Source organism: Triturus cristatus, chromosome 6, assembly GCF_964204655.1.
Source record: "Triturus cristatus chromosome 6, aTriCri1.1, whole genome shotgun sequence".
Lineage (NCBI taxonomy): Eukaryota > Metazoa > Chordata > Amphibia > Caudata > Salamandridae > Triturus > Triturus cristatus.
Genome location: NC_140589.1, coordinates 152,616,727 through 152,643,923, shown reverse-complemented (window position 1 = coordinate 152,643,923; position 27,197 = coordinate 152,616,727). Strand labels below are relative to the sequence as shown.

At 48.8% G+C, this 27,197-nt stretch overlaps 1 protein-coding gene across 4 annotated transcripts in view; it reads left to right on the top strand.

Annotated features, from left to right (window-relative positions):
• Positions 1–27,197, top strand: part of ENAH (ENAH actin regulator) — a 668,777-nt gene that overhangs the window by 289,914 nt on the left and 351,666 nt on the right. For all 4 annotated transcript variants that reach the window (XM_085610395.1, XM_085610392.1, XM_085610391.1 and 1 more), the window contains exon 3: positions 4,536–4,713. In XM_085610395.1, the coding sequence (XP_085466521.1) occupies positions 4,536–4,713 (178 nt within the window). The remainder of the gene's footprint in view (positions 1–4,535; positions 4,714–27,197) is intronic.

The window sequence follows — 27,197 nt, the reverse complement described above, 5'->3', positions numbered from 1 at the left end:
ATCCCATCCTTCTTACTGTCTTGAGGTATGGGCTTAAGCCATTTTGTGAAGCCTCAATACTGTTCCTACAGTTGCCAAAATATGGTTCCAAGTTTTTAAAGCACCACACCTTTAAGGTTTCCATTTTTATCCAACTGCCTGGATGGTGTGGAAAAAATGGATGGGAAATGGATGTTGCAAGACCGGTGGGGCGTTCTATGGCTCCACTGACACCACTGACATCTCTTCCCATGTCTTCGTGGTGCAGGGGCCCCTACTGGCGTGTGAGAGGTATGAAAACCTTCTGAATCCACCAACATACCCAAGTCCCACCTAAGCCCTACACCCAGGCTTCTGTTTCTTCAAGTAATTTTGGACACTGTTGAATTGAAGGCCTTTCCTCCTCAGGAGTGTCTTGGATCGGTTTCAGTATCGGTCTCAACTCTGTGAGGATGGCTGAGGTTTCTTGGCCTTGTACATTCCTCCTCATCCATATTGTTAGGTGGCACATGCAAACCCTGCAATGGAACCTCAAGTCCTTGTAGTCTCTGCATCAGGGCTGACTCCGACTCCATCCAGGTCTTCAGGGAGATGACTCAAGTTCTGCAGTGGTGGCTGTCAGTTGCCGATCTGACTCACAGCAGGCCATTCTCCCTGCCTTCCTAGAGCTCACACTTGTGAGAGACCGTGATGCTGCTGGGTTTGGGGAAGGAGGTCACCTAGGTAAGATATTGGAGTTTAGAGGTCTCAGGTAAACAGCCTGCACCACATCAGCCTGCTGGAGCTTTGGGTGATACGCTTTCCCTCATAGCCTTCTGTCAGGCTGTTGCAGGTTCTCAACAACAACACTACTTCCATGTGGTACTGCAACTAGCACGGTCGAGTAGGGTCCTGGACTTTGTGCCAAGATGCTCTATGCCCTTTCGAGGTCACTGGAGCAGAATATCATCTTCGGTTCCAACAACCTGGCAGGGTCCATAAGTTCCACAGTGAACACATTGAGCAGGCATTGGCTAGCAGATCATAAGTGGCGTCTCTATCCCAAGGTGGTACAGAGCATCTTTGAGCACTGGTGGGGGAGGGGGTGCCTGACTTAATCTCTTCGTTACCATCGGCAATGCACATTGTCAGCAGTTTTGCTCTCTGGTGTTAATTCTGTGGCACTCCTTAGGAGACCTGGAAGAAATGTGGTAGAAATTGGAAGCCACCCCAGTGGATTAGCCGGACGAGATGAAATAAAAAGTAAAGATTAGAAGTTATCATGCTTGAAAGAGGTACAAAGTGTCGATCTTCCATTTTAATAGCTTGAATGGGCTTCTGTGGTATTTGTGATCTAAAAGGATCTAATTTTCCCGTTTGTCTTGAAAGTGGGAGGAAAGTTTTATACAATTCAGTAAAATAATGGGAGGAACGTTTATTGGAACAATTCATTGTCTGACTCGAAAATTGCTTGCTTGTGGGGTGTCTCGCAGGATCGATTGCAGCTTTGATGTTGGGCTAACGTTTTGGATGGAATTTGGTAACTTGGAATAAAACTACTATAGCTTTGTCAAATTTGATCGCTGGAGATGCAATAGTTCAAAGTTTGGCTGTTACGGTTGGATCTGTTTTTTGTCTGCCCATGTGATCTACACACTGTAGCCCAGATGTAAGCCCCATAGTGTCTGGAGTTCAACTGTTTGTGTCTGTTTTTTTTTTTTACTGTGGCAATGTGTGAAGCACAGATAGAGAGACCCTCGGCTACTGGACTTTCGATTGTTCCCTTTCAACACAAGGAGATGGTCACCTATTTAGGTAAAGTTATGTAGTGGTTTTGGGAGTGATCTACACACGCCACATTTTGACTCAGGCCTTTATTAAGGTAGTTTCCTGTTTTAGTGCCAAATTAAGACTACAAGCCAAACTCGAAGGGTACTAGGAAGCTTTAAAGGGGTTATGGGATAATGGGTACTGGCCTCTGAGTGATTTTTTCCCAAATATAAAAGATTCTTTTTCTTCTCCAGATGCTTGCAAATACGAATACTGGAGAGGTATTTTGCAGCTTGTGAAATCGGCAGTGTTCATGCAGTATTTGCAAAGGTGTCCTGCTTATTTTATCGCTAATTTCACGTTGCACTCAGAGGACAATGAATTTCGATTTGTTTTTACTAAGTAGGTGCATTTTTAGAACAACTTTATTCCTCATCTATCTGAGGACCATTCAAAGCATTTAATTAAGAATAGGGTAGGCCTTGATTATTGAATTCGTTAATTGACTACACATTTCTGGGAGCAGTGCAATTACTTGTTCCTGCCCGTTCAATTTATTTTTGTAGACAAACAACTGGTAAATGAGCACTGGCAAGCTCTGGTAAATTTCACTTCAAATGTAGTCCTTTTCTCATGTGGTATTCCTTGCTTCACCTTAGTTGGATTAGAGCACATGGTGAGTGGCGCTCGCTGTAGCGAACTCTAGCAGAGAATCTACTCCGTGGCGTGATGTGGACTTGTGCCGACGTGAACTGGGATCTGAGAGTGTACAAATTTCTAGTGCACTTGCCTTAACCGCAAAGGACAGTTTTAATGAAAGGGGCATTCTAGAAGGTATTTTTCAGCAAGCCAGACGTTACTAGAATAAGTTGACGATATTGCCTTTGAAGTTTCACTCACACCTTGAGTAACAAATGAATTTGGGGGTGCTATTCCCAGCTGAATACAGTTGTAGAGTGTGTGGTAGTGATACCTCAATCAATTCAAATATTTCTGATCAGCATCTCACATTCTGAACTTGAAAATGCGAGATATGAATCCTCTTTTTGGTCCTTTCACTATTTAGAGCCTTTATGGTGGTCTTTCTTTCATGTTACTCCACTTGCTGTTCACTTCGATGTGCCCCAAGTCTGTTTTTGTGCCCCATTTATTCAACACCTTCTGGATTTTGTTGTGAACATGTATATGTATGCTGATGACGCCAACCTATTGTTCCACAAGTTGGTGTTCTCATCCAGCCTCACTTTGATAAAACCTATTTGGATCTGGATGGGTAACAGTTGGCTAAAGCTGAATGCTGTAGAAACTGATTTTGGAGGGTGAGAAGCACCATCCATGAACAACTAATTTTTGACATTGATGTGTGTGCTCTCCCCATCCCGGTTAGTGCGTTATGTATAAAAAATTAACTATCCTCTCAGTATTACACACCAAATTTCATCTTTAGCTCAACTTGCATCTTTTACCTTAAGCTTCTGAGTAAATTGATATTTCTCATGGAAAATGGTAAAGATAGGTCGTATGGACCCTAGTCTGCCTGGCCTATGCTAATTCTCTATATTTACTTCTCCCCTCATCTCTTCTCCACAGACTACAAATCATACAGAATGCAGAGGTTTGCCTGGTCACTAGTGCTCCCCTATTCTGTAAGACCAATCTCCAATTTTCTCAACTTTACTGGTATCCCATTGAAGAGTGAATTCAGTTTAAAACGCTATATATCATCCATAAGACGTGTACACTGTATTGCTCCCTCAGGTTATAAAAAAATAATCGAATGATGTAGGATCCTTTTGAGGTCTCCAAGGTCTGCCAGTGCTAACTACCTAATCTGCCCAATGAGTCACAAATCTAGCACTTGTGGTCTCAGCTTTTCCTTCTGTGCAGTCAAACTGTGCAATTCCCCCAGCCTCATTTGCTTTAAATCACCTGTCGTGTATCTTTCAGAAGGCTTGTTAAGACCTGTTTTTTTTTCCTCGACACTCCGCTAACCTCCACACTCTTATGTGTATTTTCATTCCAAGAAACCTTTCATCAAGCACTCTATAATTCATACTTGCATAACATATATATCACATTGCACAGTGATTACAGTACTCAATCCAACATCCACAAAGCATTCTTTGACCTAGCATGTAATACAGATCAAGTAGACTGCTCCTTGACCAAAGACCTGCCGCATTAAAGGAAAAGACCAAGCTAACATGCACAGTAAAAAATCGAGCATGTTGCACCACCACAATATGATGCACACAGATGACAATCGCTGACCATCTCAGGGTAATGTCAGGTTGAATGACAGACTTGCTCGACGTCACGCAATCATGAATGCGGTTTTGTAGCTTATCTACCAGAATCTATATTATGCGAATAGTTTTGATCTATTATAAAGTAGGCTATTTGCTGTCTAATGGCATTACCTGTTGGAGCTACATTTTGGATATTGCTTGTTATCTGAGATACACCTGTGTTTCGCTTGCTGATGAATTCATTGACTGGTAATGCATTGTTATTTACTGAATTTATTGTAGTTGAATAAACAAGCCATCTACAAACAGTTGCTGAATTGTTCTGATGTGGACAGTTGATCCATCTTGATTACCTATGCCCTCTGTGCCAATCATTTCCAGCTCATGTCTGGGTTCTGTCTTTCATGGAATTTTGCTTTCTGAACAGCACATATGGCATATGTTAACTATAACAAATTAAGCTGATGCAGTGTTTTAAATTTCAAATGTAAAGGCTGAGGGATTTATGGAACTAGTCTCTAATGTTTTTTTTTCTTTTTACTGTTAAATCCTTTTTAGGTAGTGATAAATTGTGCTATTCCCAAGGGACTCAAATATAATCAAGCTACACAGACTTTTCACCAGTGGCGCGATGCCAGACAAGTGTATGGTCTCAACTTTGGCAGCAAAGAGGATGCGAATGTCTTCGCAAGTGCCATGATGCATGCCTTAGAAGTTTTAAATTCACAGGAATCTGGTAAGGCTTATCATTTTTGTACTCCACGTTGGTTGGTTTACTTGTGTCCTTGGTTCTCCCCCCACAGTTTATGCATGGGATGTTTAGCATAGTGCACAAAGTGTTCTCTGCAGAGGTACTGAATGTACTATTGATTATTCCATGGGATGGGTGTAGTGGGTTGTGGTGAAGATAATCTTGCGAAGAAGTCTAAAGGTATGAGCGAAGTCTCTCACTGTACACAAGTCAAAGCTTGAAGTTGTGTTATATAAACCCAACATATAAGAAATAGACTAGAACTTTGGAAAGGTTACACAAATCCAGTTTGTTTTGTACTTGTTAAATATAAAATGTCAGAAATAGTATTGCTCCAGTATTGGAACTTTCATAGATTCCCATAGCTTGTATCATTCTCCGTCATCGGAATGGGGGGCCTCGGTAAATAAAAAATACCATAGCAGTAGGTACAAAAGAGAAAGAAAGGCTTAGGCCTCATCTCATTTTGTAGTGTATCCACCTCCTTTTTGTAAAAGAGACCAAAATAATACAGCAACTAATCAGATTAGCCTCACCCCATAGAACCCTCCTGAGAGAACCTCAGAGCCTCAGATATTCTACGGCACCTTGTGCAAGGGAGTCTCCACTGAGCTCTGCTCAGATTTCTCTTCAACTTCGGTTTTCAACTGTTTTTCTCTTCAGCGTTCTTCAGGATGTCTGACAAGGAGAAAAAGGCTTTATTCACAGCCTGTGCTACTTGTTCAAAGAAGAGGCTTTATGTGGAGGACAAACATAAGGACTGTATTTATTGTTTGTACCCTGTTGTTTTTTTTTTTTTTTTGTTTCAAAAACCTTTATTACCATCTCAAAACAAGTGTACACAATCACGCCTACAACCTCTCGGGCCGGCTATCATCTACCACATCTACTCGTTATCATTATGTATAGTCACAGCCATTTGTCCGACAACCCGGAGGTCCGGAGGCGATGCATTGCAATCAATTTCACATATCATCAATGCATATGTCCTATCAGTCTAAGGTCCCTATAGCTATGCTGTAGTCTCTGCCACGCTGCTACAATGTGCCACTGCTACAAAGTCAAACTTGTGGAATGAGTGCCCAACCCTCTAACACCAGCAAAAAAAAAACAACAAAAAAAAACCGTCTCAGGGATTCGCTCTTTCACGATTATAACACCTCTTGCGATTACATCAACTCTTACCATTTCCTCTAGCATCAGCCAGCCACACATCAGTACAGCATAACTCCAGCCTACTGTTCCGAACTTCCCGGTGCAGCTGTGGAACCAGCACCACTTGCCTCAAGAGTTCCGTCTCCCTCTGTCACTGCCTGCGCTGCCAAGTATGCTCTAAACGGGTCCCATATATCCGTGGCTCTACTACTCAATGGTTGTGTGTCTGCGTATATTGTATTCTGTTCCTGACAATATAATAAGTCCGCTATCCACTCATTAAATTTCGGCGCACGGCCCCTCCCCCACCTACATGCCACCCTCCTTTTCGCCATCAAAAGAGCAATATTCCCAAATTTCCCATGTACCTTGGCTATTCCCATAGTGTACCCCAGGAGCATCACTAGTGGATCAGTCTATCGTGGCGCCCAGCATTGCCACCAGCGCAGTGTGCACCTGCGCCCAATAATCAGACACAACCGGACATAACCATGCCAAGTGTAAAAACCCAGCTCCTTCCGAGCGGCACCGTTCACACCTGTCGTTATCCGCCAGGCGAAATCGCAACTTCCGCACTGGTGTGCAGTATAAACGCTGCAAAAACTTGTAGTGAATAATACGTAGTCTGCAGCTGGCCGATATCTGCGAGGTCTGATCACAACAATACGTCCACTGCGCCTCAGTTATGTCTCTTCCCAGGTCCTCACTCCACTTTCCAAGCGCTTTGCATGCTCCACTCCCACTTTGCTCTCTAATGCTACGATACAGGTGCGATACTAGGTGCCTGCCGTCCGCAGACGTAAGTAAGACTCGCAGAGGCTGTACTACACCAGGTTCCTCTGGGAACTGTGGTAAGATATCTCGGAGCCCCTGCCTCAACCGAAGATAATAAAAGACCTCCAGCGGAGTAGGCTGACCCCCCTGAAACCACTGTTCTTTCGTTTTGAACCGCCCATTCAGGAATAAATCACCCCAGTTGCAGATCCGCCGCCTAGCGCACATCCCCTGGAACCCTCTTTCTTGCAATAATGACAACTCCGGGTAGTAAACTAGTGGCAAGGTCGGTACATATAAGAACTGAAGCGCCACCTTACGAAGAATCCGCTGCCACGCATCTATCGTGCAAGTCACTGTAGTAGCCGGCGTCTCAATCGCACTAACCGGTCCGTGAATAATGCCGCGCAGTGGCAGCGGTCTAACTATCCAGTCCTCCACAGCCACCTGCGGCATGAATGGCGTCGGCACAAACCAGTGGTATGCAAACTGAGCTTGAGCACTCGGGTAATAGGTTAAAAAATCGGGGACATCAAAGCCACCTCTACCATAAGGCTGAGTTATAATCGACCACGCCAGTCTAGGCTGCCTCCCGGCCCAGAACAATCTTATTAACTCTGAGCGGAGCGTCCGGGAAAAATAAGCACCTGGATAGTACGGGACATTTTGGAACAGATACAGAAAACTGGGCAGCACTACCATTTTAATTAGTGAGGCCCTTCCCGCCATAGTAAAGGGTAAAGAAATCCATCTTGTCACATCAGCAGTTAATTTGGTAATGGCAGTTCCGTAATTTAGTCGAACCGTCTCCTCCTTAAGCTTTGATATCTGGATCCCTAAATAACGTAGGTCCGAATCACACCATTCAATCGGATAGTCCAATGCGAACCGGGTGACCGCAGGAGTCAGAGGGAAGAACTGCAACTTCTTCCAATTAATTTGTATACCAGACAACCGGCCAAACACCAAAAATTCCCTCAGCAACGGATTAAGATTGGCCTGCGGATCCACCACGTATAACGTCAAATCATCCGCATATAGTGACACATCTATTTGACGCTGCACACATTGAAAGGCGCTGCGCTTGTGTAACTGCCGGATACGACATGCCAATGGCTCAATTGCGATAGCAAATAACAATGGAGATAATGGGCAACCCTGTCTAGTACCTCTGGTTAATGAAATCAGGCTCGACATCTCACCATTGATCAGGACCCTCGCTTTCGGATCAGTATACAGCAACCGTACCCACGCAACAAATATTTTGGGAAACCCCATCCTATACAAGATAGCAAACAGATAGTTCCACTCAACCGAGTCGAATGCTTTAGTGGCATCAAGAAATATAGCAGCCACTGGCTTTTCCAACGCTATGGTATGCATCAGAGAGAAAAGGGTACGTAGATTGTTAGCAGTGGATCTCCCAGGCACAAACCCGGACTGGTCCGGAAGGGCTATCTTAGTCATTAACAACGACAGCCTATTGGCTAGCACTTTCGCCAAGATCTTAGCGTCACAATTAATTAAAGAGAGCGGCCTATATGCATCACAGTCAGCAGGATCCTTGCCCGGCTTCAACAGCGAGGTAATCAACACCTCCCTCATCGACCCCGGCAACACGCCCACCTCCAAAGACTCCTCATATACCTCCTTGAGGACTGGGGCCATTATATCGATGTAACATTTGTAAAATTCCGCTGGCAACCCATCCAAGCCTGTCGCCTTTCCATTGGCAAGGGACATAATCGCTTCCCGGATTTCATCTAATTCAAACGGCGCACCAAGGAACTGCCTGTGGTCGTCGCTCAGCCAACACAGCACCACATCCAGAAAATCCCCCCATGCAACCTCCCCCACATCGTGGGCAGTATACAGCTCAGTATAGTGCTGAGTGAAGAGTTCCAAAATACCTTTCGTATCCCGCCGTGTGATCCCTTCCGGTGTGCGCAATTCCAATATATGCGTCATACACCGGCGGCCGCGTAACCTCTGCCAAAGCACGTCCCGGCCTCTCCCCCTCGCAATACCTTCGGGCCTGCCAGTATTTACCCCGGAACTTAGCCTCCCTATCCGTTTCCTTTTCAAACTGCGTGAGCCGTTCTCTGAATTCTGTCTGAATGGGGCCCATCGGTTCTCTGGTCATCCTAGACTCTAGGTCCTTAAGTTCTCCCTCTAACCTAGCTAGTGTCCCTCTTATGTCTCTTAGGACCCCGAAGCTTTTGGATATGTAATATCCCCTAACCGTTACCTTAAATGCCTCCCAGATGGCGTCCACACTATCTACTGACCCCTTATTGCGGGGAAAGAACTCTGCCATCTCCTCTCGCAGCTCTGTCTTAAACAAAGCATCCAAAAGGGCCGTGGGTTGCATTCGCCACCGTGCACCAGCGCTCCCGCATCCCGGGACCGCTATCTGAACCAGAACCGGGCAATAATCAGAGTACGACCGCGGCAAGTGCGCAACCCTTCCCAAATCCGACGCTATACCCCGAGACAAAAAACAGTAGTCCAGTCGAGCCCATGTATTAGCATACGCTGTATAGTGCGTACCCTCTCGAAGTCTATCATGTACAAATCTCCAGCTGTCTATCAATCCCCCTTCCTCCACTATACCCGCTACAGCATCCCGTGCCTTTTTGTTATATTGAGGACTGTTGTCTGACCTGTCCATTCCAGGGACTAGCGCTACATTGAAATCTCCACCCCATAGGATATGCATGGAGCCAGTGTCTAGTATCTTTCCCCATAAGTGTGTGAAGAAGGCTGGCGAATCCACATTAGGACCATAGCAGTTTACCACAGTGACTGTGTCGGTGCCCAGCCTACCCCATAACACCACAAATCTCCCCTCAGCATCCGCATGTTCCCCCAGCTTCACAAAGGGTACCGTCTTTTTGATTAAAATCGCAACTCCCCTAGCATACCCTGAATACGATGAAAAGCTGCGTATTGCCGCCCACCTGCCCGCCAGTGTGTAATGTGGTCTGGGACTAAGGTGTGTTTCCTGTAATAATGCAATGTGTACCTGATGCTGCTCTAAATAAGCCATCACCTGTCTACATTTTCTAGCATCATTCAATCCACGAACATTCCATGAAAGGACTGTGAGCCTTACCTCCCTCCTCACGTCAGCCATGTCTCATCAAGTCCCCACACCCCCTAGCAACCATGTGTCATCTGGCACTATTCTTTGCATCTGCAGCAGCACATTGATCAATATACGCCTCAGCAACCACAGCGTCGGACCTCTCTGAATAAGCAGTACAAATGCCCCATAACCCATCATCCCCATTTTTTGCTTGAGACCAACACCCAACCCCATCTCAATACCCCCTCCCCCCATCCCTAAACTCCGCTCCCCCAACCATGCCATAACACCCCCCCCCATCCTCCCCCCCCCCCCCCCCCTCCCACTGAAGCACACCCCAACTTGCCAGCCAAGGATCCCCCCGCCCCTCCCACAAGTGCCCCAAGAACAAAGGTTAGTCGCATCTCCAAACCACCCCATATACGCTAGGGTATTTCCCTTCAGGGATTACGTCTAGGTGACACCGCTATTTCCCCCTCATCTATTCCAGACTCACACGAGACTTGTAGTCTGGCTCGATAACCCAGAGGGGGTGTCCGGCGTTATATCCAGCAGCAACTGAGAGTCTTCACTCACACACAACGCCATATATAACCTATAGAAACGAAGCAGCTCTTACTCACTGAGCCAGAGCCAACCCCACAGTCTGCTTATCACTCCTCCCCAGGTCTCTTTACGCATCAGCATGGAAGACTTATGCATCGCATTCAGACCAATGTGCCTTCTGTGGCCGTCAAGTTCCCCCATTAACGTGCTCTCACCAAGTGTTCGTGCATCCCCATGTTATCAGTGCGCAAACATTATCAACCCCACTCACTGTCCACCGTCCACTTCCTCCTCGTGCTGCGGTGTCCGTTCTGTCCCTGCCGCAGCCCCGGACTTGGCAGCTCGTCTGTAGTGCTTGAGGAAATCCTCCACCTGTTGAGGGGTCGTGAAAAACTGTTTGCCCTGGTACGTGACTCGCAGCCGAGCTGGATAGAGCAATGCATAGTCCAATTGCAAGTTCCGTAGTTTGGCCTTCACAGCTAGAAATTTCCTGCGTTCCTCCTGGACCATTGGCGTGAAATCCGGGAACATTGTGAAGGAATTACCTTCATAGGATAAGGAGCGCGTGCCGCGCGCCGCTCTTAGAGCCGCATCACGATCCCGATAGTTCAGCAACCGGGCAATGATGGGCCTGGGGGTCGCACCCGGCGTCGGCCTAGGGCCCAGAGCACGATGTGCCCGTTCCACGATAAAGTGGGGAGAAAACGCTTCCGACCCAATCGCCGCCAGTAGCATCCTTTACACATAGTCCTCCATTTTGCCTGTATTGGTCGTCTCCGGAATGCCTACGATGCGGACATTATTGCGCCGACTTCTCGCTTCTAAATCCTCGTTTTTGGATGCTATCACTCGCAGCAAGTTGTCCATTCTAGAGAGTTGCGAAGTATGGTGTGCTGCCGTGTCTTCTGCATCCGATATACGTTGTTCCGCCCCTTTAAGGCGCTCCTCATGCGCATCCAATTTATGCACCACTGCATCCATACGTGACGATATTCGGTCCACTTTGTCCGCAATCTTCGCAAACCCTTGGCGCATCTCTTGCAGCACCTCGTGTAGACTGGCCGCGGTAGTCGCAGGATTCCCCGCACCTCCTTCTGTAGCAGCCGGGTTGTGCCCCACTTCCCCAGTCTTAGTGGCCTTCTTTCCAGAGTCAAACGTGAGCTTAGCTTGTCGCGTATCCGTCTTACCCATGTCTGTCTGTTGGCTATGCAATATTTCTCACCGTTTGCGGGACCGCGCCACAATTCTCAAGCCAGCTGAGTCAGCCACACGTCAAGCACCGTCACCTCAACAGCTCCAGCCAGTACAGTCCCACCGACAGTCCTTAGGCCTCCTGTACAGCCCGTAGCGTCGTTGCCAGCGCCTGTGTATGTGGTCACTACCTTCCAGCACTTCTGAGGAGGCGCGCCTGGTGCTCAACAGGGAGAGGCCGCCCAAATCCACCAGTAGCAACCACTCACCGCTCATGCACAGCGCCCATTATCCAGCGTGCGCCACCGATAGGGAGGATCCATGTATGGTTCCCACTAGGCTGCAATTATCCTGGCCTCAGTACCCATCTGCATGCCCAGGGCCCCAGGCCGCAGGCGCCCCGCCCGGCTCAGCCCCACACTCAGCGCCGGCAGCTATCAAGGATCCAGAATGGGCGACGCCAGTCCCTTGTGTGCTGTGTGGGTCTCTCAACCCCCGTTCACCAGTGCCACCACAACCCAGTCCGATTTCGGCTCCCCCGTCGAATGCAAGTGTCACCCACGCGTCTCCAGCACCCAGGGGCCCCACCGCCCCACTCAAAGGACATGATCAATGGGTAGTAGGGGAAGCTCCAGCTCACCACATCACGTCCCTCGGTGGCTCCCCGCACTCTCTCCTAGCAGCAGTCAGAGCACGGCAACACCTGGGCAGTCAAGACCCTCTCCGCCGCAGCGCCCGCCGATTCGAGCACCGCAGACCTCCCGATGGGGGGGGGGGGAGAAGGCTCCTCTGCCTCCCGTGTCCCGCAGTATCTCCGCGCAAGTGGGCTCGCAGCGTCCGCCACTCACTCGTCTCGTCCCCGGTCTCCGCTGTCTCCATCCGCGCTCTTGAGGCCTTCAGCCGTTATCGCGGCCACGCTCTGTCCCAGAATTCTCCGCCGGCGATTTGCTCCACAGGCACCAGTCACTCAGTCCGGCGGATCTGCCGGAGCTGCTACCGACTCAAGCGATGCACCGATTTTCTCCAAACTTCGCTCGCCATCAGCAGACCTCCCAGACGACCGCTGTGTGCAATTTCAGCTCTCCCAGCCGCCGCTAAAGGATAATTCAGACGGATAATGACACCGGACTGCGGGAGCCTTACTCGGAGGCAACCATGCGCCAGCGCGCCACCTAGCGTTCCCCCTAAGATCTGTCGTACCTTCTCTTCAAAGACCTTGAGAGACCGTGAGGGACGTTTGCTCACCTGGTTGCAAAAGTTAGTCACGGAAAGACCCGGTATCGTGGGGCAGTGATGGTGCCTCCTCTGCGACATCTTCGAGGAGATCTCAAAAAAGGGGTAGGTCTTCACCTTCAACTTCTTCTGACCCCCCTGCCAAAGCCTTGCAAAAGACCTCTGAAAGGTCTGACAGGCGCAGTCCCATCAAATCTCCTCACTGAGGTGTAAAGGAGAGGGAAGGACTGGTTTCTGAGGCACATTCTATTAAGAAGGCAAGTCATGGGCCTTCGGTTTCACCTCCACCTTCTGAGAAGTCCAGACTGTTTAAAAAAAACAGCTTCCGTCCTGCCTGAGGGGAAAGCTGACAAGAAAATCCGCCTGTCGACTAAGACTGCATCAGGTACGTCGACGACGGCGTCAAAGAATCAATCGATGTAGATTTCAGCTCGTCGACTAGAGCTTCGTCGTCTCCAGTACCTTTGTTGATGACTACTTCGTCGCCGCTGCAACCTAAGGTTCCAGTTTCCATGTCGTTGATGGTGATGACTGCCTCGAAGTCGACGAGTACGACGACAAGGATGGTGTCTACATCTACAGCTTCCAGCATAATACTGACGACTGTCTTGACGATTCTGTCTACGATCACTCCGTCGACGACAGTTCCGCCGTCGACTACTTCGTAGACGATTCAAAGTGTGGCAATTTCAGTAAAAAGATGCCAGATTACACCGGAGATGACTTCTCCTCGTAGAGTGACTCCACTACCTCCGGCACTCCTTTTGGAGGAGAACTTTTCAGATGAAGATGAGGGACCTTATGGGGATGGATGCATGTAGTCCATCCCAATTACATGTCAAATATCAGGACTCAGATTCTGAGGACTACTATATAGACCAAGGACAATATCTGCCGCAACTAAGCAGGAACAGTCGCAGCAGGGCATGGTGTCTATGCCGTCTTCACTGATTGCTGATCTACAATTCATGTTGCTGGATTATAGGAAAAGATTTCCATCTCAATCTTCTGGTCAACAGTCGGTGCAAGTGCCTCCACCTCAATCTTCTGCTCCTGTTGCTCCTCTGCTTCCACAAGCTCTGGTTCCGGATCCAATGGAACCTCAACAAAATGTAGTCAGTTCATGATGACTCATCGGATGAGGACCAGGGCAGAATCTCAGTCCCAGATCCAGATAGGGAATGGGATGACTATATAAATACGGATCCCGCTTCTCCATCTCCGGAACCTGCGGATTCTCCTCCAGCAGATATAGGGGGCTTGCACAATTTATTGGAAAGAGCATCCAAACGTTTCGATCTTCCTATACCATCCGTACAGTCGGAATGTTTTCTTTGATTTTAAAGTGTCTTATAAAAAGTCTGTCCGTTCTATCCCAATTGTGGGCCATGTCTGGGATGAGGGGATAAAGGTAATAATCTCCAGCTACCGTCATGCGTGTTCTTCCTCGACTGGAGAAAAAGTACAAAGCTCCGGAAGATAGCCGTGCTTGTCTGGTTAGCCAACCGAAACCGGACTCTGTAATTTCTCAAGCGGCCCAAGGCAAGTCAAAGAATCCGTCGGCGCCCCACACCACCGGATAAGGATGGTAGGCGTCTTGATAATGTGGGTAAGAGGTTCTCTTCTATGTCCAGCCTCCTGGTCAGGGCTGCTAATGCCTTGGCGATTCTAGGATGAAATGATCGCCAGATGTGGTGCGACTTATCTCCGTATTTGGACCAGCTACCAGAGGGATTGATGGCTGGCTCAAAGAAAATCCTGGAGGAAGGAGAGCGTTCTTCGGAAATTATAGAGTGCGCAATGGACATTGCTACCACTGCTTTCCGCTCTTTGGCAGGTGCGGCAGTCCTTAGATGGCAGGGCTGGCTTTGGGCCGCCTGGTTTCAAAATAAAATCCTAGATCTGCCGTTCGATGGTGAGATGCTTTTTGGAAAGCATGTGGACGATGCGCTGCAGGAGATAAAAGACACAAACAGCGAAGTCCGTTGCGACTTTGCAGTACCGCAAAGTACCTTTCCGTGGTGCGAGAGGAAGAGGTTTTTCTTCGTATAGAGGTGGATACCAGCAGCAGCGCTATTCCTCCTATTCGCAACAATCTCAGTCTTACAGGCCCCAGTATTCTCAAAGACCAGGCCAATCGTCTTCTCTCTCGCCAACCCCCTAGAGGACGACAAGGGCGGCATGGGAGAGATTCTTCTAAGCCCCAATAGCGGCTTGCCAGCTCTGTCTACTGTTCCTTCGCCTCCTGTGACACCAGTGGGGGGCAGGATATCATAATACATCCACAACTGGAATCTCATTACATCAGATCGGTGGGTCCTCAATATCATCCGATTTGGCCATACACTGGAGTTTCAACACCAGCCACCATCCAGAGCCCCTCGTGCCACCGAATCCAAAACATCTGCAACTTCTACGGCTAGAAGCTCACAAACTACTTCTCAAAGGAGCGATAGAGCCGGTACCTCTGTCCCAACGAGGCAAAGGATTCTATTCCCGGTTCTTTCTCGTTCGCAAGACTGTAGACAAATGGCGCCCAATTTTAGACCTGAGGGAGCTCAACACCTATCTCATAAAACTCTTGTTTCGTCTGGTATCCCTACAGGACATTTTGCGGCTTCTCAATCCAGGGGATTACATGGCCACTCTGCATCTCGAGGATGCATACTTCCATGTTCCCATCCAACCGGCCCACAGGAGGTTTTTACGCTTTACAGTAGCCAAGAGCCACTTTCAATTCAAGGTCCTGCCTTTCGGACACAGATTCGTGCCGTGGATATTCACAAAGGTCTTGGCCCCAGTTGCAGCGTTTCTCAGAAAACAATCGCTAGATGTTTTTCCTTATCTAGACGACTGGTTAGTGAAAGCTCCTTCTCAAGCAGCTTCAAAAGCAGTCGAAAGCTGCACTCAACTTCCCAGTCATCTGGGACTTCCAACTCAACAAGGTCAGTCCTCTGTCCTTCCATGTCGGCCATGTTGCTGGGGGCTATTCTGGACACTGCTTGTTGCAAAGCTTTTCCATCAGAAGAAAGACAGCAAACATCACCTCTGCCCGTCATTTGCAAACAAGACGGTCTGTCTGTTCGCCTTTACAAATCTCTTCTAGGATCAATCTCATCTTGCATCCCATTAATTCCGCATTGCAGAGTTCGTATGCGCCTGCCCCAAGAGCAATTGGATTTGCAGAGGTGCCAAGCAGAAGGCTCTTTCGACAACAACGTAATCATCACTCCTCTTATGAAAGAGGCAGCCAGATGGTGGATGGTCAAAGACAATATCTCAGAGGGTCTCGCCTTCAGTCACTCGAGCTCCGTTGATACTTACCACAGACACCTCTCTGGAAGGCTGGGGGGCTGTCTTGCAAAACCTTCAAGTGAGCGGCCGCTGGCGGCCCGAACAATGTCTTCTCCATATCAACCTACTGAAGCTAAAAGCGATTCATCTAGCTTTACAGGCTTTCCTTCCGAGGATTCTGAAATCCACCGTCCTGGTCCGTACAGACAACACGACGGCCATGCATTACGTGAACAAGCAGGGTGGAACAAGGTCTCCTCTGCTGTCCAAGGAAGCACAAGAGATTTGGGAGTAGATTATCCGTCACCAAATTTCACTTTAGGCGGAACATCTTCCAGGTGCCCTCAAAGACCGCGGATACGCCAAGTCGTCTCAAATCTGTGAGCCACGAGTGGGAATTGGATCAGCGCACTCTGGAGAGAGTTTTCAATCTTTGGGGCAGATCCTCCATAGACCTGTTTGCCACTCCAGAGAACCGGAAATGCCAGTCAGGAATGCACTTTCGATGACCTGTGCAGCCGCCTTTGTTTACGCCTTTTCTCCAATTCCTCTAATCCCGCGACTGCTCAGGAAGCTCAAAGCAGAACCCTGCAGAATGATTCTAGTGGCACCGGCGTGGCCTCGCCATGTTTTGGTTTACAGAGCTTCTCCTGCTCTCCCAGGATCATCCAATTCACCTGCGTCCAATTCCTTCTCTATTGATTATGTCCCAGGGCCAAGTGGTACATTCGGACCCGAGCTCTCTGCAGTTGACTGCGTGGCTTCTGAGCACAGAGAATTTCAGGGCTTGAATATCCCTCAAGAATGTAGAGGTGCTAGCTCAAGCCTGTGCGAATAAAACCTATCGTTCAAAATGGAAACGTTTCTGCCTATGGTGGCGCTAACAGAACATTAATCCTTTTTCTTCTGCTCCTCATCAGATTTTGCCATACATTTAGTCTCTGGCCAAGTCAGGTCTTGCACATTCTTCTATCAAGGTTCACCTGGCGGCGATCTGTAGGTTCAGACGAACCTCTTTAGGCCCATCTCTTTGGTCTGCGAGAATCGTGAAACCATTTTTAAAAGGACTTTTTAGGGTTTTCCCTCCAGTTAGACCTCCACCCGTGTTGCAGCTCAACTTGGTTCTTGCTCAACTCATGAGGCCTCCGTTTGAGCCAATTCATAGGGCGGATCTTTAATTTCTCTCATGGAAGGTGGCCCTCCTCGCTTTAACATCCGCCAGGAGGGTTGGTGAACTTCAGGCTCTCACTATTAAGGATCCGTTCTTGCAGTTCAAAAAAGACTCTTATCCTGAGGACAAATCCAAAATTCATCCCGAAGGTTCCTTCGGATTTTCATTTGAATGAACCAGTCATTTTGAAGTCTTTTTTCCCTAGACCGACAACTCCAGCGGAGAGGTCTCTTCATTCTCTAGATGTTCAAAGGTGTTTAAAATGTTATATCCAACGCACCAAGGACTTCAGGAGATCTACTCAGCTCCTTGTTGCCTTCAGTGCACCTCGCAAAGGTTTTCCCCTTTCAAAACAAGGGGTTGCGCGATGGATTGCCAACGCGATCCACTACTGTCACCAAGCGGCTGGTAAGCCCCTAGAAGGGCGGGTTCGGGCGCACTCGACAAGATCAGTTAAGTTTTCAGCTACTCTGTTCGCTGGAGTACCGATCAGACATTTGCAGGGCGGCTACATGGACCAGTGCCCATACCTTCACGACACATTACTGCTTGGAATCTTCCACACGGAGCGATGCTGCAGTGGGACAGGCTGTTCTAGGGAATCTTTCAGTGAGCGGTGAGCTTTCCCTTCTAACCCTCCTTCCTGTTATTGTTTCTCACATTTTGTATCTGATGTTTACTGTCTGGTGTTTGGTAACTTGTATTTCTCATGCTGATATTACATGCAAGGTGATGCAATGTATTATTACACAAAATGTGCCTCCTTTTTATCCTAACTGCTAGCTATTCTGATACAAGCTATGGGAATCTTTGAAAGTTCCAATACTGGAGTAAGAAAACAAGTTACTTAACTGTAACGTTGGTTCTCCAGTAGTAACTTTCATAGATTCCCATGCGCCCACCCTCCTCCCCTGGGAAAGCTCAGCCTTCAGCATATTCTGTTATATTGTTCCACAATGGCTCCGAAAATCTGAGGTTCTCTCAGGAGGGTTCTATGGGGTGAGACTAATCGGATTGGTTTTTGTATTATTTTGGTCTCTTTTACAAAAAGAGGTGGATATGCTACAAAATGAGATGAGGCCTAAGCCTTTCTTTCTCTTTTGTACCTACTGCTATGGTATTTTTTTTATTTACAGAGGCTCCCATTCCGACGACGGGGAATGATACAAGCTATGGGAATCTATGAAAGTTACCAATACTGGAGAACCAAAGTTACAGGTAAGCAACTTGTTTTCTTCTGGTTCCTTAAGTGCTAAATGTAGCGAATACCCTAGTACCAAACTCTGCTTTGCTTCACAAAATAAAGTGAAAGATGGGACGTAGACAATGGTAACTTTAGTTTGGTTGTACCAGGCTTAAACCGCCTCTGTGCCAGGGTGCTCTCCATGTTTGCTCATTGGATTAAATGAGCTAACATAATTCTGATTCTTAAACCAGTGACACGGACTCATGAAAGCTCTGTTTATTTGATGGTGTATTATTCCAGATCCACAGCATCCCTTACTAAGTGCTCCACCCTGATTTAGTCCATGCTCCGGAAGAGGTGTGGCGCAGAGGCCAGAGCCCCCGTCTCAGGAGCGCGGGGCTCATGATTCGATCCCCAGCGCCGGAGGCAGATCAGCTCATCATGTGACTCTGGTCTATTGCTCACTTAATCTCCACGACGGCCCCCAGTGCCTTGAAACCATTAAGGGGGTGATATGTTAGCACTTTACAAATTGGAATTAATAGTGTTGAACTGCAGCCCTTCCATAGTGCTAAATCTCTTTGCTTCACCTTGGGCAAGAAGCTTAACCTATAAGGCACATCAACTAACTGGCCAAAGGCAATCCATTACAAATCAAACTCCTTTGAGGAATCAATCCTTCTATCCCAAATCTGGATTTCAAATCCGCACTTCAGTTCCTTGTTCGCTCAATCATGCCTTACAGTGGGTTTCTTGTAGTAGGAATTCCCAAACTACACTTGGCTTCTAGAAAAGAGCCTTAGATGCCAGGTTGGCTTACAGGCTCAAAAGTTTGATTTACCACCCCCATCCTCCCGCCCCTCCGCAAACTTTATTTGCGTTAAAGCTGCTATCCACAGAATCAACTGACTATCTCCAGACTATCATGGACAATGAGCCACAAGCTATCTTGCCAAGAAGTCCGTCATGCCAGGTGGCCAATGCTGCCTTCTCAGCTCAGACATCCTTCAAGACTCATCTGCCTTTATGAAAACATGAATTCTGGAGCACTCCAGCGTTTGTAAGTCCATTTCACCAGCCTTTAGCACAACCTCGCCCTATGGAGATTGTAACCATCTAGTGAGGCTGAGAATTAGTAAACCTACCTAGAAGCATTATACTAACTTTACCAATACAGTGGTGGGAATAGAAAGTGATCCCCTCCATACTCCTTTTACCCTACCATCTTTGCTTCCAGTACCTAAAAATGGAGAGGCTCACTTCCATTGGGTAAAAAATTGCTGCAACAACGCCAGTTTCCCATAGACCATTAGCAGGGCAAATGCACATTTCATTTTTTACATGTGCTGAATTTGTGGTGGTTGGTTAGGTTATGTGACTGAGAGCATGCCGATACCTATGCTGGCACATCACACCCACCAGAAGATGAGCTTTGAGGTTTTTGAAGTCCTTGCATCCATTGGGGTTAGGGTTGGGGGTAATGGACATGAGGGACAGCTCTCACTTCATTCCGCATCCTGGCCCAGCATCTAAACTTCCTTTTTTTTTTTTTCCAGTCATGTCATAAAACAATACATCAAGTGCATTTTTATACAGAATAAAATATCAGAAAAAGAGGAAAACCCCCCAAAATAACCCGCATGTAATCAAACCTCCGTAGAGAATCCAAAGGTACGGGTAGATATACCCAGTTGATTCCAATTATTAATTCATGACGGATACAAAAATCCCACTACTACTAAACAGGCTAAAATTATGATGTTCTAAATTATAATTTATAAATTATAAACTGCACGGGCACATACGGATTGGAGATAAAACTGTTACTATACTCCATTAAACATTCTCGGCATTGATAAAATCCCATCTAAAATTCTTCCAAATCTTATCAAATTTTAGCAGCGAAGAAAGGCCTCTAGTCTTGGTCAAAACTGATTCTAATTCATAATTCTGATAAAGAAGAGTGCACCATTCTGCATCTTTAGAGGCATTCTCTGAAATCCATGCGCAACCAATACAAATTCGGGCAGATATCAACATAATTGTGACCAATTGCTGCAAGCCTCCTTTGAATTCATGATTACAACCGATCTTTTCTTTAGGAGACAGTTTTATAGGGAGGCCCAAACTTATGACATAGCTTGCCACCCCATTCCAGGATTTTTGTATACACTGGCAAAGCGCAAACATATGCAGGACATCGGCAGCAAAGAGGTCACATTTGGGTCATCTGGTTCTATCTGCCCTTTCTACTGACTGAGTTACTCCCCATTTTAAAATAACATCCGGAGTAGAATATAAAAAAGAAACATTGTGCGACAGTGTTGTAGTTTGAGATTCACACTGTGTACTGAGCGGTTCAAAAGGTTTAACGTCATTTGTACCTCACCAGCTGAAACTTCGGATGTAAGACGTCTACTCCATTTTGCTGTCAATAATGGAGTATCATTTATAGGTAGCTGTTAGGGTGCCTTATACGTCATACTAATAGTTGGTTTAATATCCGGCTTAAAATATGAGGAAACCTCTGAACTGTCAAAGCCTAGCCCATGTCCCCGCCTCACCCGCATATAATTCCTCAACTGAAGATATTTGAAGAAGGAATGATGAGGTAGTTTATAGGCACTTTGCAGAACAGAAAAGGATCTAAAACCATTTAAATCAAATAATTAGCCCATTGTTGAAATCCCGCAATCTGCCCATACTCTGCAACTTGCATCGCAAGAGATAAAAGGAAAAGCAGGATTATCCCATAGAGGGGTATCTTGACAAACCCCCTTCCAAATACAGATCATATCTAGAAGTAACTTATAGCTTACCCTCTTGTAATAATTGGGATCATCAAGTCGATAAAAGAAAAGCCTAGCTTCCGCTCCCAGAAGGTGCTGATAAATAGTGGTATTTGATTTAAATCTCCATATGCCAGTAAGCTACGTATGCTGCCCAGAAGGAAAGCTTAAAGTCTGGAAATGAGACCCCCCCCCCCCCCCCCCCCCCTGTTTTATAGGGGGATTTTTGAGAAAGAATCGGCTGGTGCGTCTAGCACATCGATACCCCCAGATAAAGCTACTGATAGCACCTTTGAGACGATTGGAAAAAGAATCCGGAACCCTCAGCGGAATTGGCCTTAGCGAATACAAAAACTTTGGGAGGATGTTCATTTTAATATTTACTCGCCCAATAATAGTGACTGGTAGCTTATTCCATGACTAACTTGATAATTGTTGTAAGATAGTAGGGTTTCATAATTTAATTTGAAAATATTAAAAACCGCAGAGCACAACCTAATGCCTAAATAAACCATTGAGGTAATGACCCCGTAAATTGGAGAGTCTGCCTTATAATTAAGAAGAACCTGCATTTTACGTAAATTTAACTTGTAAACAGAGAACTCCCCAAAAGTACTACCTTCCTGAGAAATCTGAGTAACCACTGAGGCAGGGTTGGAAGAAAAGATTGACACACCGTCAGAATAAATGTTGAATTTAAGCTGCTGATAGATATTCAACCATAGGTCTTTTCCGGTTTCTTAAAAGGGACTGTAAATAAAATTCGATGTATAGAGCAAAGAGGAGGGGTGAGAGTGGACACCCCTGTCTTGTCCCACAATGAATACTAAACAGCTTAGAATAGCTCCCAGCATAGGCGACTCGGGCGTGTGGGGTCATGTACAGTGCCTGGATCATTTTAACAAATTCAGCGCCTATGCCAAAAGCAGATAGCGTGACCCATAGGCAATCCCAGACCACTAGGTCGAATGCTTTCTCTGCATCAAGTAGTATCATGTCCATATTCATATTACATTTTGCGGCGATATCAAATGCTGTAATAGCTGTTAGTATCTGAAAGAAACACATAGTGATAGATTCCTTACCTTAGACTATCCCCAGGTGTCAGACTGGATCCGGAAAGTTTTCGTCAGCAGTTCCCCTGCGCATCGGTAGGTGGCGCCGTGCGGCTCCGCTTCCGTCGTTGGCGTCGTGGTCGCCAAGATGACGTTGCTGGCGCTACTTAGATGCCGCCCATGCGCGCTGATGTCAGTTTTCTTTTTCCGCGCCAGCAAGCGCAGATCTGGGAAGAGCAAGTACCCTTAGTCATTTTTTGACTGACTTCTTGAGGCTTTTTGTCTCCCATTTTTTTTCATCGAGTCTTCGACTCCTGGTGCAGTTATGATGCCTGGTTTTAAGTCCTGCGACGACTGTTACTGAATGATGTCTGTGATGGATCCGCACAGTGTCTCTTTTCTGCCTGGGGCATGACCACGACCCCAAGTCATGCCCCGACTGCCGGGCGATGGCGCCAAAGTCTTTGCAGGAGTGGTCCCGAAAGCTGCTTGAGTTCCGGCACTTGGCTCCGCGACGTTCAAAGTCCCGGTCACGCGGGAGGTTGAGGGACCGTGCGCGGAGTCATCATCATCGGTCCTCCGGTTCCAAGTCTTTGCACTCTGGGTCAGGTAAGGCGAAGCACAAGAAGTTTAAAAAACGTCATCGTTCTGACTCCCCCCCCCCCCCCCCCCCCCCCCCCCACTGCCGGTGGCGCGATGCAGCTGAGGGTGTGGGTGGTGCCTCCCCCGCGGCACCGGCTGAGCCAGTGGTGTCGCCGCCGGCCTACCTTCCCTTTCCGGGTCCGTCAGCGACTCCGGCCCAGATACAGGAATTCCTGTCGGCCATGGCTCGGCTATTTGGGCAGTCTGCTCCCGCCGGTGTGCCTTCGGGCCCCATGGTCCCGACTGGGGGCCCTCGCGTTTCCTCGCGCTGCTGCCGGCTCTGGCCCCCGCGCCGCAGGACCCCTGTGGAACCAGGCCTGCATCCCGGTCGACGCCGGTTGACCTCATAACACCTCCACCGACCCCACCGGCACCACTTCCGACGTCGCCCGCTCCTCGGGACGACGTCGACCCCAGTTTCTGCCCTAAAAGGGACACGGCGTCGGTAGATGCAGTTCTCGATGCCGCTTGGGGATTTCTATCACCATGTCCCTGTTCTTTATTTTCGGCCCGTAGAACGGCCTGAGGATGAAGGGGAGGACTGACCCTCTTGCAGCTGATTGCGACTATGAACAGGACTGGGCAGAAGAATTGGGGCAAGTTAGTGGTCTGGATACCTCCCCAGACCTTGGCATGCTGTCTACGTGGCTACGGAGGAGGGCTCAAGTTATGCTGTGGTGTTACGTAGGGCGGCCGAGGCCCTAAACCTCGATCTCACTACGGTGGCCATCAGGACTAACCTCCTGACAGAAGTGCTTCAGCCAGCAGCTACTTCTGCGGAACCGCTGCTCCCCTTCAAAAAAGCACTTTACGATGTTCTTTTGGGCACCTGCTCCAGGCCCACCACAGGGGCTCCTGTGGAGAGTAACGTGGCCCGCCGGCATCGCCCAGCTCTGGGGGACCCCATTTTCCTCTCCCAAAACCCCACCCCGAGAGCTTGGTTGTCCAAGCCTCTGCTTCTCCGACCGCCTTCCCTTCTGCACCTCCGGACAGGGAATCCAAGAAACTGGATCTGTTTGCGAAGAAGACTTTTTTTCTTCCTCCAGTTCTGCGCTGCGGTCTGTGAATACCGAATGCCTCTTGGGCCGTAATTCCCACTGTGTGGGATACGGTGGCGGCAGTGCTGCCTCAGTGTCCGGAGGAGGCCCGGAGAGCTCTCTCCAAGGCTGTTGCAGAGGGGAGACGCAGCAAAGTTCATGATTCGTTGTGGCCTAGACACCGCTGACTCACTGGGCAGATCGATTGCAATGACGGTGGCGATCCGACGCCACGCCTGGTTGAGGACAACTGGATTTTCAGGGAATGTCCAAACAACATTTATGGACAGGCCCTTTGATGGCCCTCGCCTCTTCGGCGACAAAGCAGACCACGCGTTGGATAGGTTCAAGGACTCACGGGCTAGAGCCAAGTCCTTAGGACTCTACGCAGTCTGCCCTCCTCCGCCGTCTGCTTTTTGCTCCTTTCGTGGCATCGGAAGGGGCGCCCCACAGCGTTCGCTACAGAGCCACAAGCCTGCGCAGCAACAATTGCAGCGCGGACGCGGGTTCCGCCGTGGCAGACCAAAGAGCCAGCGAGCGGGTCAGTCAACCTCCACCCCGGCCGCTACTTCCTCCAGACGTTCCTAGTCCGAACTTCCAGGCGCATCAAATGCCTATGGATGGCAGGATTCGCCATCACCTCCCCACTGGCGCACCATCACTTCGGACAGGTGGGTTTTAGAGATAGTCCAAAGGGGCTACTCCCTCACCTTAGAGACTACCCCTCCAGCCATGCCACCTCCGTACCACCGCATGTCGGGGGATCACTTGGTGCTTCTTCAGCAGGAAGTTGCAGCCCTCTTGGGGAAGGGGGCCATCAAGCGCGTTCTGACGCCAGAAGTATGTCGTGGTTGTTATTCCCACTACTTTCTGGTGCCAAAGAAGGACAAAGGCCTGGGTCCTATCTTAGACCTCCGGAACGTCAATCGCTTCCTCCGCAAAGAGGTTAAAGATGTTCACTTTGGCTCAGGTCTTGCCTACTCTTGACCCACAAGACTGGATTGTAGCGCTGGACTTGCAGGATGCTTACTTCCACATCCCAGTCCTGCGGGCCCACCGACATTACCTGCAGTTGACGGTAGGCCACGAGCACTTTCAGTTAACTGTGCTCCCTTTTGGCCTTACTAGTGCCCCTCGGGTGTTCACGAAAGTGATGGCGGTGGTCGCAGCTCATCTGCGCAGATCAGGGGTTTCAGTCTTCCCCAATCTCGACGACTGGTTGATGAAGGCGGGCTCGCCCCAGACAGTCTCCCACCTCCAGACTACGGCCCACCTCCTGCATTTGCTGTGGTTCTCCAATGTGCCGAAGTCACACCGGATTCCTTCTCAGAAGCTCCTCTTCATCGGAGCGGTTCTGGACACTGCACAGTTTCGGGTCTAACCTTCCGAACTGTGAGTCAGGGATATTCGGGCTCTGATTCCGATCTTTCAGCCCTTGTCCCGGGTTTCGGTCAGGGTGACCCTGAGGCTTCTGGGCCTCATGGCCTCCTGCTGATCGATCGTGCCAGATGGCATATGTGGGCTCTGCAGTGGGACCTGAAGTTCCAGTGGGCGCAGCATGAGGGGAACCTGTCCGATCACGTCCAGATCTCGGTGGGCACTGCAAGACAGTTGCAGTTGTGGCTCACGGACCGGCATTGGGTCAACGGCAGATCCCTCTCCCTTCCCCTACCGGAGTTCAGTGGTGACTGATTCATCCCTCCTGGGATGGGGCGACCACATGGGAGAGGCGGTGATCAGAGGCCTCTGGTCGCCGGCGGAGTCCATGCTCCATATCAACCTTCTGGAGCTTCAGGCGATCCGACTTGCACTGAAAGCATTCCTTTCCTCTGTCAAGGGGAGAGTAGTGCAGGTGTTCACCGACAACACCACCGCCATGTGGTACTGCAACAAGCAAGGCAGTGTGGGGTCGTGGACCCTTTGTCAGGATGCTCTGTGCCTCTGCACATGGCATTTTCCTGGTGGTTCAACACTTGGCAGGTTCTCTGAACGCGAGGGTGGACGAACTCAGCCGCAGGTGCATGATGGATCACGAATGGCGTCTTCACTCGGATGTGGCGCAAGGTCTCTTTCAGCAATGGGGAGAGCCTTGGTTAGATCTATTCGCCACCAAAGAAAACGCGCAATGTTATCAGTTCTGCGTGTTGGAATTTCCAAGGCGGCACTCGCTCGGCGGCGCTTTTCATCGCGAGTGGAGTTGCGGTCTATTGTACACCTTTCCGCATATACCACTTCTGCCCAGAGTGCTGAAGATCAGGCGCGACTGGCCCCGGACTGGGCTCGAAGAGTATGGTATCCCGAGCTACACAGTATGAGCATAGATCTCCCCCCCCCCCCCCCCCCCATCCGTCTGCTTCTTCGGGAGGGTCTTCTGTCGCAGCAGCAGGAGATGGTCCTCCACCCGAACCTCTCCAGCCTCCACCTCTTTGCGTGGAGATTGAGCGGCGGCAGTTAATTCCTTTTGACTTGCCTCCTGAAGTTTGTGAGAACATTCTGGCAGCCAGGCGTCCCTCTACTAAGGTGGTATACGCCTGCAGGTGGAACAAGTTTGTGGCATGTTGCTCAGTAAAGGCTGTGGTTCCCCTTTCTGCCCCTCTTCCTGAGAGCCTTTTGTTCCTTATCTCTTTGGCCCAGCAGGGCTCTGCTCTGGGCACTATCAAAGATTATCTTTCTGCCTTTCTCAGGCTTACTGATCAGCCCTCTTTTCAAGTCCCCGGTTGTAAATGGGTTTCTTAAAGGCATTTCACACCTTTTTCCTTCCTATTCCGTTTGTGATGCCACAGTGGGACTTGAATCTGGTTCTTACTTACCTCGTGTGCTCCTTTCGAGCCTCTTCACAACTGTCCTCTTTGTCTCTTGACCTTGAAGACTGCGTTCCTGGTTGCCATCCCCTCTGCTAGGCGAGTGAGTGAGCTTCAGGCTCTTACTTGTAAACCTCCTTTACTATCGGTCCATCCGGAAAAGTTGTGCTCAGGCCCCGTCCTTCCTTTTTGCCAAAAGTTGTCACGGCCTTACACATTGGACCGACCATTACCTTGCTCACCTTCTTTCCGCATCCTTCCTGAGAGGAAGAGAGGCTCCACCGTCTGGACCCAAAACGTGCGCTCTCATTCTATCTCAACCTCCCACAACAGTTCCGGGTGGATGCCCAACTCATTGTTGGCTACGTTGGCACCAAGAAAGGTTGAGCAGTGTACAAGAGGACGATCTCCCACTGGGTTGTCTTGTGCATCAAAGCTTGTTACTATTTGGCTAAAAGAGCCTCCGTTGGGGCTGCGTGCTCATTCCACTAGAGCAACTGCAGCCAC